This window comes from Hyperolius riggenbachi, chromosome 5, assembly GCF_040937935.1.
Source record: "Hyperolius riggenbachi isolate aHypRig1 chromosome 5, aHypRig1.pri, whole genome shotgun sequence".
In the NCBI taxonomy this organism is placed as follows: Eukaryota; Metazoa; Chordata; class Amphibia; order Anura; family Hyperoliidae; genus Hyperolius; species Hyperolius riggenbachi.
In genome coordinates this window covers 304,373,410-304,387,768 of record NC_090650.1, presented here as the reverse complement: position 1 = coordinate 304,387,768, position 14,359 = coordinate 304,373,410, and the positions used below count along the sequence as shown (strand labels likewise).

Below are 14,359 nucleotides of genomic sequence, written 5' to 3'. Positions count from 1 at the left end.
CGAAATTTGCTTTCTCTGCTGATTTAATGAAGGACTTATTAGGTGCTATGTATGATACAATGGGTATCAAGACAGAGAAAAAATCTTTGACACCTTTGGATGAGATGTACAGAACTTTGGCGGAACCCCAGCCTCAGTTTATCCCAGTCCATTCCACCTTAAAGGGTATGATTAAGAAGGAATGGGGTAACCCTGAGAAACGGGCCTTCTGGCCTAGATCCTTGTCCAATCATTACCCTTTTTCTCCAGAGGATCAGGGGTTTTGGGGTCCTCCGCCTAGGTTGGACCCATCTTTTTCAAGGGTGTCAAAGAAAACGGACTTATTATTTGAGGATTTTGGAAGTCTGAAGGATCCAATCGACAAAAAGATGGACAATCTTTTGCGTAGAGCATGGGAATCCTCTTCCTTGACATTTAAGCCCGCTGTAGCTTCAACAGCAGTGAGTAGATCATTGAAGACATGGCTGTTAGAAATGCAGAATAAGATTGCTTCCGGTGTTCCCCGAGAAGAGATTCTTAACGATTTTCCTAAAGTTTTAAATGCCTCTAATTATATTATAGATGCTTCAGATGACACGGTAAAACTTACGGCCAGAACGACTGCCTTAGTTAACTCAGCCAGAAGAGGTATATGGGTTAAAACCTGGAATGGTGACAATTCCTCAAGATCAAAACTGTGTGGTATTCCATGTGAAGGGGGGCTGCTTTTTGGATCAAAATTAGATGATACACTAGATAGAACATCCGATAGAAAGAAAAACTTTCCAGAAAAGAAAAGACCATTTCAGTATAAGCGGCCATTTCGTCCCCCTAACAGATCTGAGCAGGACTCCAAATCTTCCAAGGGTAAACGTTGAACCCCGTATAGACCGCAGAAGTCAAAACCCAACTTCAATCCTGCCAAGAGACAGGATAAGCAATGACGCCAGGATCCCAGTGGGGGGGAGGGTTGCAAACTTTTTAGAAGTATGGCAGCCTCAGTTCACAAGTCAGTGGTTGCTAAAGATTATTTCAGAGGGGTACCAGATCGAGTTCAGTCATCCTCCTCCTCTAAGGTTTTGCATTACTCCACAACCCCAAGATCAAAGAAAGTGTCTGGCATTACAGAACGAGGTCCGGTCCCTACAGGAGAAGGGGGTAATAGGATATGTACCAAGCTGCCAGAGAGGAAAAGGGTTCTATTCTCATGTGTTTCTGGTGAAAAAGCCACAGGGAACTTACCGGTTTATCCTAAACCTAAAAAAGTTAAATCTAAATGTGAAATACAGAAAATTCAGGATGGACAATATAAAATCTGTGATTCATCTCTTGCAGAGAAACTATTTTCTTGCTTCCATAGATCTCAAGGACGCATACCTTCACCTGCCCATCCATCCATCATCTCAACAGTATCTAAGATTTGCAGTGCTCATGGAGGAAGAGGTAAGACATTTTCAGTTTATTGCTCTTCCTTTTGGACTTTCCTCTGCACCATGGCTATTTACCAAGGTGATGTCCGAGGTTTTAGCCGAGCTTAGACTGAGGGGAATTAATATCCTCGGATATTTAGATGATTTTTTGATTTGGGGCCCTTCAGCTGAAGTGGTAAGGTCACAGACACTATCGACATTAGACTATCTCCAGCAGTTGGGTTGGCTTATTAATTGGGAGAAATGTTCCCTTGTTCCATCCCAGGTCATAGAGTTTCTAGGTTTTAACATTGATACTAGAAAGGAGAAGATCTTCATGCCTGATAGAAAGATTTCTGCCATTCTAAACGCTGTTTTTCCTTTCAGAACTCAAGAACAATATCGCTGAGGAAAGCAATGGCAATACTTGGACTCCTAACAGCCTCATTTCCCGCAGTACAGTGGGGACAATTCCACGCAAGAGTACTACAGTTGTGGATACTCAGATCATGGAACAGGAGCCTCACAGTGTTAGACAGGAGGATCGCTATTCCTCACAGCATAAAGGTGTCTCTGTTGTGGTGGCAGGATCGGGTTCACTTTTCAACAGGTCGTTTGTGGAATTACCCGGAACAAAGGATAATCACAACGGATGCCAGTTTATGGGGATGGGGAGCACACCTGGATGCTCTTCCAGCCCAGGGACAGTGGTCTGTACAGATCAGCTCAAGGTCATCAAACAGCAGATAACTAGAAGCAGTATGGATGGCACTACTACACTTCAAGGATCAAATCAAAGGATCGCATGTAACTATAAAGACCGACAACAGGGCAATTGTGGCATTCTTAAACAGACAGGAAGGCACGAGAAGTCAGATGTTATGGAAGCAGACATCAAAGATTATGTTTTGGTCAGAAAGCAATATCGAGTCTCTACACGCACGTCACCTAAAGGGGACATCGAACCAGGTGGCGGATTATCTAAGCAGGGAGAGGCTGGACCAGAACGAGTGGTCACTCAACCAGAAGGTCTTTCAGATGATAATTTCACAGTGGGGATGCCCAGAACTGGATTTATTCGCCAGGAGAAAACTCAAAATGTCGGAAATTTTGTGCCCTATACCAGGAGGATTCACCTTGGGCGGTGGATGCGTTCACAATCAGTTGGGAGGGTATGATGATTTATGCTTTTCCTCCAATTCCATTACTTTCAAGAGTATTGAAGAAGATCATTCAGGACAAGGCGAGACTCATATTGATTGCTCCAATGTGGCCCAAACGTCCATGGTTCACATTACTTCAGTCTCTAGCGATATCAGAACCAATAGTACTCCCACTGATACAGGACCTGTTGTCCCAGGGCCCAGTGTTGCATCCAGATCTGAGTCTACTTCATCTATCAGCCTGGAACCTGAGTGGGAAATACTAAAGTCCAAGGGCTTCTCGGATGATCTGGCAGAGACATTACTCAATAGTAGGAAAAAGGTAACTCGGGGAATCTACCAGAAGGCATGGAGAGTCTTTAAGAATCAGAATCAGAATTTATTTCGCCAAGTACAGCGGAGCTGTACTCGGAATTATTTGTGGTACACATGGCATAGGCATAGTATAGGGAGACAAGACGTACAACACAACACAAACAGTTGGAATTACAGTAATGGTGTGGGTCTGACCCACGTTAGTGACAGACCACGGTCATCAGTTAGTGTTCCTGCTGGCATTCAGGAACAGTTCAATACTAATAATAGTCATGACAATAATCAGGACTGGTGTGCAAACCTATCTTTTAACAATAGATCACTTAGTTCAGTTTTGGAGTTTTTACAATGTGGCTATAAGAAGGGCCTCAGTGTTAGTACTCTGAAGGTTCAGGTATCAGCCCTGAGTGTTTTTCTGGAAAGAAAGTTAGCACAGGAAGATTATATAGTTCGGTTTTTTCAGGCACTGAGAAGACTAAAACCATCTATACGATCAAGAGTACCTGCTTGGGATCTCAATACGGTCTTACAGGGTCTATGCGAGTCTCCATTTGAACCTTTATTTCAGGTCTCTGACAAATTCCTAACATTAAAAACCATATTTCTTCTAGCCATTACTACTGCAAGAAGGATAGGGGAGCTACAAGCTTTATCCATAAAGGAGCCGTATTGTGTTATTTCAGAAGATAGAGTAACATTACGCCCGGATGCAGCATTCCTTCCTAAAGTTGTTTCCTCATTTCACAGAAACCAAGAAATTTATATTCCGTCATTTTGTGAGAATCCCACAAATGATAAAGAAGAGACTACATTCTCTAGACGTAAGAAGATGTCTATTACATTATTTGGAAAGGACTAACTCTTGGAGAAAGTCAGACGCATTTTTGTCCTTTTTGCAGGCAGGTCAAGAGGAAATAAGGCCCGGTTCACATTAGCGGTTGTTTGCCAAACGGACCGGATGACCTGACCGGATCCGGACCGGATCCGGATCGGAACCGTACGGTTCTGATCCGGATCCGATCCGGATCCGGTCAGGTTGCATCAGGTGGTAATCAGGATGCGATCCGGATTCGTTTGGCAAAGTCACGTAAAAAAAAAAAAAAAAAATGTTGGGGTCTGGGAGGTCAGCAGAAGGGGGACCTGTGGAATCAGGCCCTCTGCTGTTTAGCACTCACCTCCACCTGCGACATGCTGCCAACATCTCCGGATCCGGATCCAGCTGTGCTGCTCCACTCCAAAATGCTTGCCCACGTGTCCCCAGCCAATATCGCCGCAACAATCCGCATAGGAAGTGGGGTAGAACATCCGGATTTCTCAGCCAGTGTGTTGTGCGGCCTCCGGTTCCCATTGGTTTGTATTGGCCGGATGGTGCAGTCCGGCTCCGCCCCGGATACGGCTGCCGGAGGGGCCGGATGAAAAAATAGCGCATGTTGGAACGGAGGCCGGAGTCCGGATCCGGCCCGGATCCGGTCCGGCTCCGGTTCTGCAGAACGGACCCATGTGAACGGACGCATAGGCTTTAATTGCTATGCCGTGCGTCCGTTCCGTCCGTTCTGCAGGCGGTGCGGCTCCGGCACGGCGATTCCGGAGGGCCACCGCAAGTGTGAACCGGGCCTAAGGCTTCTAAGACAACCTTAGCACGCTGGATCAAGCAAGCAATTGTATCAGCATACCAGGTGCAAGGGAAGACGTTAACTTCTTCTGTCAGGGCTCATTCTACAAGAGGTATCTCTACATCATGGGCAGAGAGGGCAGGGGCCTCTATTGATCAGATATGCAGAGCTGCAACATGGTCGAGTCATAACACGTTTGTGAAACATTATCGACTTAATGTATCTGCAGGCACAGATTTATCCTTTGGAAGGAAAGTTCTGCAAGCAGTGGTCCCACCCTAAGCCTGATCTCTAGTATATCGTCTCATCCAGGGGTGCTGTCCGAGTGACGATCCGGGAAAGACAACTTTACTTACGGTAACGTCTTTTCCGGTAGTCAGGAGGACAGCACCCCTACAACCCGCCCTTTTTGGGGAGAGTATCAGAGGTTTGTATAAGCATTATTAATGTCCGTATTATCTTTTATATTAACTGAAGTATAGCAGCAAGTAAGTAGCTTATATAGCAAGCTGCCTGTCGCTTATGCAAATTCTTCTTTTGCAGTTTCTGTCCACGGTGGGGAGGGAGACAAGTCTCATCCAGGGGTGCTGTCCTCCTGACTACCGGAAAAGACGTTACCGTAAGTAAAGTTGTCTTTTTTTTCTTTTTCTTTTTTACAATGCAGTTCAGAAACCATGGGTCCCATTTATCAGTTAACATGTATGTGGTTTTTGTTCTTGTTTATCAGAGACTTTTTTACTGCAGAATTTAAACTCTCGTGCTCGTGCTACACTGGGGTAGAGCGCTGATGGAGCACCCACTTTTTCATAGTTCTCAAATGTTAAAAGGGTGTGATCTTAAATTCAATCAACAAAGAAAAACACTGCTACATTTAAAGATGGTCATGATTGTGCGTTGATCAGAATTCCAAGTTTTAAGTTGAGGCCGTGAAGTTTTTCGCTTGAGTAGAATAGTTCATCTTCCGTTATCTTCCTCCTTAAATGAGGTGAATGGAACTGGCTGTATATTGAAAGATGCCTTAGCTCATTATTTATAAACCTAGCTTTTAAAACTGCAATGTATGAAAGGTTGTCGGAAATGCATTCAAAAAAAATTAAGGCGCATGCGCGGCGGATCCAGGATGGCCGCTTAGTCAGAGCTCCGGCCCAACCCCGCACTGATTCTGCAGCTATAAGATACATCTCCGCTTCTTCAGCGCAGCGGTCACAGAGACCAGACCCCGAGCACTCACCCGACCGGATGGCAGCCAAATCCAGCTCCAAGACGACCCCGCAAACAGGGACCATGGATCAGGTTGTCTGCCCGTCTCCAATCCAAGATGGCGCCGATCACGCTGATCCCTCCGGCGCTGTCCCTGCACTCCAGACCGTGCATCGGCAGCAACCTAGCTCCTCTCCTCAACCACCAGATGAGACTCTGCTGGCAGCCTCTATGCTAGAGGTAACGCTGAACAGACATTCTAGATCTCTCCATGACTCCCTGCAGCAGGTAATACTTTCTGCTATCAGGGATCTTAAAGGGGACATTACATCACTAGGGGAGCGTACCAATACACTTGAGGAAAAAATAGAGACCATGACCATCAAATAGCAGGAGGTTGAAGATGAGCAGCGTATCATGCAGAATGATATGAAAGCCATAAGAGCTGTGCAGGAGGACAGTGAAAATAGAGACAAGAGACATAACATCAGAATTAAAGGCATGTCCATGTCAGTCACTCCAGACTTACTGATACCCCATCTTCGTGAGCTATGTCAGTCAATCGTGCCTGATCAGCTAGAGGAATTTTGGTGCATGCACCGAGCTCATAGGTCCCTGGGAGAAAGACAGACAGCACGTCGCCCCAAAGATGTCATAATCAGGCTACATTATTATGAAGCAGAAGAGGCTTTAATGCGAGCCCTCCGCAACACACCTAAAGTTTCTTTTAAAGGGGATGGACTTTCTATTTTCAATGACTTGTCTCTTATCACTTTAACCAAGAGGAGGGTCCTCCGACCTGTCACCCAGCTTTTAACTGAGGCAAAGATTCTGTATAAGTGGGGATTCCCGTTCCGTCTAATAGTGAACAGACAAGGTCTCCAATATTCGCTTACTGACATAGACGACGCTCCCCCTCTTTCTGAAACAAATGGGCCTCTGGCCCACCCTCGAATATGTCTTCTCAGCATGCTCTCTCTCCCTCTGCCAGATCTCCGCCACGAAAAATACGCCATGTATCTGATTGGGCCAAAACCCTAATCCGCAGCCTTACCTATCCTGGCAGATCAGAAGATATGGATGCTCTCCCACGCTGACTCTAATCTATTGGAAGGCTAATTATACCATAGTATCATACTTGTTTTATGATGCATAAAAAGCTACTATATAGCATTGCATAATGTTATCCTAGGTTATATACTGGTCTCATGTTTGTGTTTAAATAGATGCGGGACTCTGGGCTCTGGGAGGCTACTCTTGGATGCTCACATGTACCTCCGGATGACTACCAATAAGTTTGACTGGCCCCTCCGAGGACCAGCCATACTCAGGCAGTTTGCTTTTGCTTTTTTACAATCACTTTTGGTTGTACTTTTATGTTGCCACAGTTTAAGCAGTGGCTATTATAGGTTTAAAACTGTTCTCATGAAGGTATTTTATCTGTTCAACATTTGTTTGTTTATTTTTCTCTTTCTATACTCTTACATTATTTGTATCCTACCTCAAAAGGTTACCAATCCTTTTAATGCTGACATCTGCTCTCTAGAAAATGGTTAAACTATATAAACTGAATGTTAAAGGCCTTTAATGCCCCGCAAAAAAGTCTCTTTTGAGGGATTTACGGAGGCTTGACGCAGACCTGGCCTTTTTACAAGAGACACGTCTAACTGCTCAGAACTCAATACGACTCAATAACAGACCTTATACTAATATATACCTTGCCTCTGGACCTAAAAAACGTGCTGGGGTAGCAATTTTATGTAAAAAAGATATGCCCTTACAAATAAAATCATACGTGATGATAAAGGACATTATTTGATATTACTAGGGTCCCTTGCCGATAAATCAGTTAAATTAGCAAATGTCTGTTCCTAATGTACAACAAATCCCCTTTCTATCCTCCTTTCTTTCCAAACTCCAAAAGAATGCTAGAGGCACTATAAGGGCCTGTACACACTGAAAAACGCAAGCAAAATCGCAAGCGCATGCCTTTTTAAAATCGCAAGTGCATGTAGTTTTAAAAACGCATCGTATGCGTTTTTGATGCGTTTGCGTTTTTCTTGTAATTGCTGATTGGCTAAAGAATCCTTTGTTTTTTTTTCTAGTTTACATTTCAACAGGAATCAGGAAATTTCAGTTTTCTGGGATACTGACTTCTGAAAAACGCAGGCAAAAACGCAAAAGCGCTGCGCTTAAAAAAGCGCAGCAGGCACTGCGATTGCGTTTTTCTAAAAACGCATCGCACCAGTGTGGACAAGTCACGATTTTCATTCTTTTTCAAGAGACCTTGCGATTTTAAAAACGCATGCGTTTTTAAAAACGCAGCGCAAGCGCAGCAGTGTGTACAGGCCCTTATCCTAGGAGGGGACTTCAACTTAGCCTTTTCCTCTACTAGGGACAGAAGTAAACTATCTTCCACAACTTCCCTTAAGACTAATAAACTAATAGACTTATGGAGGGTAGTTAACCCAACAGCAACAGACTTTGCATTCTACTCCCACTACCCGCCCCCCCCCCCCCCACGCCTCTCACTCACGTATTGACTATTTCTTCATTAAAGCCCCACTCCTGCCCATTTTAATAGACTCCACCATAATCCCCACAGCTTAGTCAAATCATCAAGCAGTTATAGTAGAATTAAACTGGTTATCCAACCCACATAAACTATTACATTGGAGGCTAAATGAATCTTTACTGAGAGATCAAACGCTCATTATAAACTGCCTAGAAGAACTGCGTTCTTTCTTTGAGACATGTTGATTCTGTCATCTTTTGGCCTAGTCTGGGAATCTCATAAAACTTTTATAAGAGGTTATTTTATAGCACAGGGTTCTAGGAAAAAACGCTCTAAAAATTTTTACAGAACTTAACATATCACTTGCAAAGGCACTTACTGTCTATAAACAACAACCGACACAAGAACACTTTTCAGATATCCAACAGCTTAAACTGGATATACGCACTCTCCAATCCTCTCAACTGGAGAAGAGGTTAAAATGGACTAGGCAGTTATTCTTTGAAAGAGGTAATAAGCCACACACCATACTGGCTCTAAAACTTAATCCGCAGAGCTCTCAACAGACAATATACTCGATGAAAGACACCCAGGGTGTTACGCATTACGATCCGGCCAAAATAGCCACCATTTTTACCTCTTTCTATGAGCAACTGTATAGTCTACTACAACCTTCCTACAATCCACAATATGCAGAAAAGGTATCATCTTTTCTAGAGCAGCTCGATCTTCCTAAATTAACGGATGAAGACCAGTCTACTTTAAATGCTCCTATAACCCCTGCTGAGACACTAGAGGTTCTCAAAAAACGACCATCATCCAAATCTCCAGGGCCAGATGGTCTACCTTATTCATATTATAAACCTTTCCAATCAGTCTTCACACTTTTCTTAGTAACCCTGCCCAATAAAATCATGAAAGGTGAGAGCCCACCTAATTCTATCCTAAACTCCCTTATCACAGCCATCCATAAAGAAGGCAAGGATCCCCAACTACCCCATAGCTATCGACCCATCTCCCTTCTCCATTCTGACTTAAAAATGAACACAAAAACAATAGCCAACCGTCTTAATCCCATATTACTCAGACTCATAAACCACGACCAGGTGGGTTTTATTATGGCCCGCCAAGCAGGAGACAACACTCGCAGAGCTATTGACCCAATTTCTCTAATGAACAGATCCAATAGGCCTTCTCTGCTTCTTAGTTTAGATGCAGAGAAGGCCTTTGATCAATTACACTGGTCCTTTTTACTCAGTTATGGGACACCAGGGATTTACAGGCCCCTTCCTCCACCTAATTAGATTTCTCTACTCCTCTCCAACAGCCTCAATCAAACTTCCTTTTGCCCCACACACTTCATTCTCTATAGGTAATGGTACAAGACAGGGCTGCCCTCTTTCTCCTCTTTGACATTAGTATTGAACCATTAGCTACAGCCATTAGGCAAAACGCCAACATAAAAGGGGTTTCCCAAGGTAAACATTAATTCAAAATATCCCTGTTTGCAGATGACAGCCTATTAACTATTGTAGATCCCCTTATTTCTCTTCCAGCCCTACATGACATCCTAAGTTTATACAAATCTTTATCTGGATTCAAATTGAATCAAGACAAGACTGAGGCTCTGCCCATAAAGATCCCTCCCAACCTTCTTACCTCTTTAAAATCAAGCTTTCCTTATAAATGGCAAACTCGCTCTATAAAATATCTAGGAATCTATCTCACTCCCTCCTACAATACTCTATATAAATATAATTTTCCACCTCTTATACAAAGAATCTTGTAGGATTTGCATAAATGGACATCTTATAAGATTTCCTGGCTAGGCCAAATCTACGTCTTGAAGATTGTTTTACCTCGTTTATTAGATTTGAGACTCCCAGTTCTGGTTTCTTCTTCTCAACTTAAGGCCCTACAAACTGCCTTTCACAAGTTTGTTTGGAATCATAAAAGACCTGGGCCCATATGCAATTCACTTTTCCTCCTTCGTTTTCTCCAAGTTGATATTTTTAAACTTGTCATTAAATGCCTTGTAAACCACCAGAAAGCAACAAATTACTCAAAATAAATGTGATAGCACCTTTCCAACTACTTTTTGGTACTTATTTAGTTGAAAAGTGCTGGGAAGTTATTTTAAATTGAAAATGAAAAATTATCTCCTAGGAGAAAACTCAGGTGAAAAAGTAAGTTGCACATGGCCCCAAGAGTCCATAAAACTATACTCCTTTCACCTAGGGAACAGGGTGGCCTTGGACTACCACATATTCGCTTCTACTATGCTGCTCATCTGCGGCAGTTACCTGAATGGTCTAGTCTAAAAGTCCATACAAAATGGGGCCTTATAGAGGCAATTAGCATGCTACCAGTTTCACTAGCATCTCTACTTTGGGCACAACCTCCCCCAAAACTACCTCAACAGCAACAACTTCCTACTATTAAATTCACCGCGCATATATGGCGTAATAAACGACGTTAAACGATGTTAACAAGGCTAAGTTGGGGTCCTCTCCTTCTTTACGATTCACACTGGTGGTAAAAAACAGTCTGATCGCAGAATGGATGCGAATGGATCGGTTCACATCCGTCCGTTCGTGCAGAACTGATCTGTTAGAACAGATCCGTTGAACGGATCGCAACTGTGGTTCTGCAGCAGGTTTTCCTGACCGCTGAGCCGATCGGAACAGAAGCTGAAGCAATGCATTGGGCGGCCAATGAGCAAATGGAATGTTTCTTCACACTAGTGAAGAAACAGAACATTCTAAAAAAAGAAAAATACACTTTAGGGGTGGGGGTCTTCAGGGGCATGTGGGGAAACGGAATAGAAGCAGCGGAATGGAAACTGATCTGTGAAAACTGATCTGATCACCGGTCGATCTGGTCAGTTTTCACTCAGTTTGCCACTTCAACGCAAGTGTGAGTGAATAAACTGCTTTTCACTTTTGGGCATGTACAAATGTCCAGCATTAGTTTGGCAAAAGCTTATATTAATTTTGTTTTCAATCAATTTTTTATGTATAGTTTTAACAAATACAACAAGTGTATCATATGTTTTATAAGTATATAACACCAGGCACATCAATATTGCAGACATAGATACAGTCCCAGTATATGGCATTGTGCCACAGGTCACTCCCAAAAGGAGCAACTCACTCGTATTAGTAACAATTCAGATAGAATAGGATCAAGCCCGCCACCAAGAAGCGCCCTTCTAACATAGAGGACAAGACTCGATCCCATCCCATCCACCAGTATTAAATCAGATAGATGTAAATACGCTTATAGAAAGTTACATTCCCTCACAAAACTCAGTAGCCCTTAGCATCTATAAAAGGGCACAGTAGTGAGGGATCATTACCTTGAACACTGTAAATAAGAAAAAAAGAAAAAGGTGAAATAGAAAGAGATGAAAGGAAAAAGTAGAAAGGAGAAAAGAGGGGGGGGGGGGGGGAGCAAGGGAAAGAGACGAGAATTCCCTGGAGGAGAGATTTCCACAGTATAAAGGCATCTAGTTGGGGGCCGTATCAGCCTATCCTAGAGTGCACCCAGAGAAGGTGGAGGAAGTACATGGTATTGAGAATAAAGTGGCTCCCACAGCTTTTAAAATTGTGTGCCCTATCAGATGTAATAGCATTCAGCTTGGCTTATATGAATTTTATTTATTTATTTTAGAGCTCAACACTATCTCCACTTACCCGTGACATTCAAGCCATCCAGCGTGGGCACTTTCGAAGGCAGCCTGGTTGTTCAGACAGACGCCGGAGATATTTGTATTCAACTTGTTGGTGAAGCACTGGCCAAGAGCTGAGTCCTGCTTCGTAGATCAATGCAGTGCTCCTGCTAACCAGCATTTCCTCTCATCAGAGTACTGGACACTAGGGGGCTTAGTAAAGCAATAAGAGTCGTGTATTAAGTGCAGTAACATTTCTAAGTTAATTTCAACTCCTGTGTATGGAATTCCAATTGGGTTTAGGTAATTACTGCACTTTGCGTTAAACTGCGTTGCTTTGCTGTATCGGCCCATATGAATTTTCATTGTAAAACTGTTTATGGTCTAAGCTAAAGTAATGCACTTTTGGTAATACTGTACATACTTTGTACTTTAGAGCAGTTGAATACCCTTTTAATTGTTTAATTAAACTCCACTTAAAGATAAGAAAATCTAGACAGAATAAAAAACGGGACACTATCCTCTTTTTAGATTATCCAGTCTATAACCCCCCTCCCCCCCCCTTCTTCCTTTGTATTGGGTTGTGGCATGCTTCCCTGCCCTATATGTCCTGCTTGTTTCCAGACATCCTTAGCAGGTGTTTGCTCTTTCTTTAGAGCCATCTGCCCCACCGTAAATGGTCAGTGGAACTATAAGGGCGGTAAACAGGAGTTAAAGGACCCCTAACATGTAAATCGTGAAATATAAAATACAAGTAAACACAAAGTTAGAGAGTGCCAAAGGTGGTTAAACAAAAATCTACTTACCTCGGGCTTCCTCCAGCCCCTTGCAGCCGTCCTGTGCCCTCGCTGCAGCTCTGCTCCTTGCCGGTGGCCCGGGGTCCCCTCCGGTACAAGAGGTCTACTTGCGCTTCAGCGTGCGTCTTACGTAGTCGCGCTGACGTCATCTGGACTGTACTGCGCAGATGCAGTAGTTCTGTGCTTGCGCAGTACAGTCCAAATGACGTCCGTGCAATTCCGTGAGCTGCATGCTGAAGCACAAGTATATGCCGACCTGGCAAGGTGCCAGACGGGACCGGGAGCCACCAGAGTTGTGGCGAGTGCCAGGGGCTGGAGGAATCCCCAGGTAATCATCCTGGACCTTCCCTTTAAGAAGTGTTTCTTCCAGAGTAAAATTGGCCATAAATTGCTTACCGTATCTCCGATGTTGCAATGACTTACAGTAGGTAGTAGAAATCTAACAGAACAGACAGGTTTTGGACTAGCCCATCTCCTTATTGGGGATTCTCAGGGTTTTTTTTTATTTATTTTCAAAAGCACTTGGTGAATGGCATTTGCTCTGTCCATCTTCCAAAAAAGTGTGCAGAAAGCAGGGAGGCTAGTCAGCATCTTTGTATAGATCCTTTTCAGGAAGTGTCTCTATAAAGAATAAAGGCCAAGAAAAGATGGACTAGTCGAAAACCTGTTGCTTCTGTGAGATCTCTACTACCTACTGTAAGTGATATCAACTTAGAAGAAAAGTGATTTATAGATCATTTTACTATGGAAGAAATGTACCGTACTACTTATTTGTAGGTGTTTACATGTATTTTACATTTTTTGCAATAGTGGTCATTTAATAAAAAAAAAGTAACAGGAAGCGTACTGGTTTGGATGCAAGCAGATTAGGTAATTTAAATGTCCTCTGCATTATTTTTACAAATTATATTTGTAGTGCCAATACATATGTTGTATTCATCCAGCATGCTGTATGCACACCATGCAATTTTCACATCAGATCAAGGGATCTATCTTTAATTTCCAGCATGTCCAATCTGCTTCCGTACTGCACAGAATTGATCCCTTTCTCAATCGGATCATTGGAAATTGATCCGTCGATCTGAGGGGAAAAAATAATGTTGTGTATTAAGACTTATATAACTGCTCAGTAATACTTTTGTGTAGGTAGCTTAGTTGTCACTGCATAAATTTAGAAGTGGTATTTCTGTTTAAATGTTGTCTCCTTTTCAATAAGAAAAATAAATTCCCTAGAGGTACAAGTCGGTGGTGTATTTTATGAATGAATCTGTTAAGGAAAGTGTGACTCCATAAATTCAGCTGCTCTTTTTCTCCTATGCTGTGTGTATGTATTTAAGATGTATGTGCAATAACTCCATCCAAAGGTCTCCATCATCGTGCCTCTCTGGCTGACTTGTACTGTATTCTCAGTTTTAGAAAATGTGTAAAGCTTTCTATATTTATATAAATCTTGTAATAAAATTTGGAAAATTAAACTAGAAATGTATTTCTCATCATTTTTAATCTTGGTCTGAGCCCATTTGGTTTAATGGTTTAACTTCCAGTACTTCACAGAATGTGAGGCACTTCTGAAAAAGTGATATTTTTACCACCAATTAACAACAAAGTGCAGATGCAAAATAAAAAAAAGGAACTCTATTTAGTGTGCGTTTGCTTTTTAGAACGTATTGTTTCTCCTAGGTACACTTGCAAACAGTA

General features: G+C 42.8%; 1 protein-coding gene across 1 annotated transcript in view; it reads left to right on the top strand.

Moving 5' to 3' along the window:
• CEP192 (centrosomal protein 192) overlaps nucleotides 1–14,136 on the top strand; it is a 206,933-nt gene extending 192,797 nt beyond the window's left edge. Inside the window, 1 exon segment of the mRNA XM_068237131.1 lies at nucleotides 11,867–14,136. Within this exon segment, the coding sequence (XP_068093232.1) occupies nucleotides 11,867–12,002 (136 nt within the window). The 3' untranslated portion in view covers nucleotides 12,003–14,136.
• The last annotated feature ends 223 nt before the right edge of the window (nucleotides 14,137–14,359 follow it).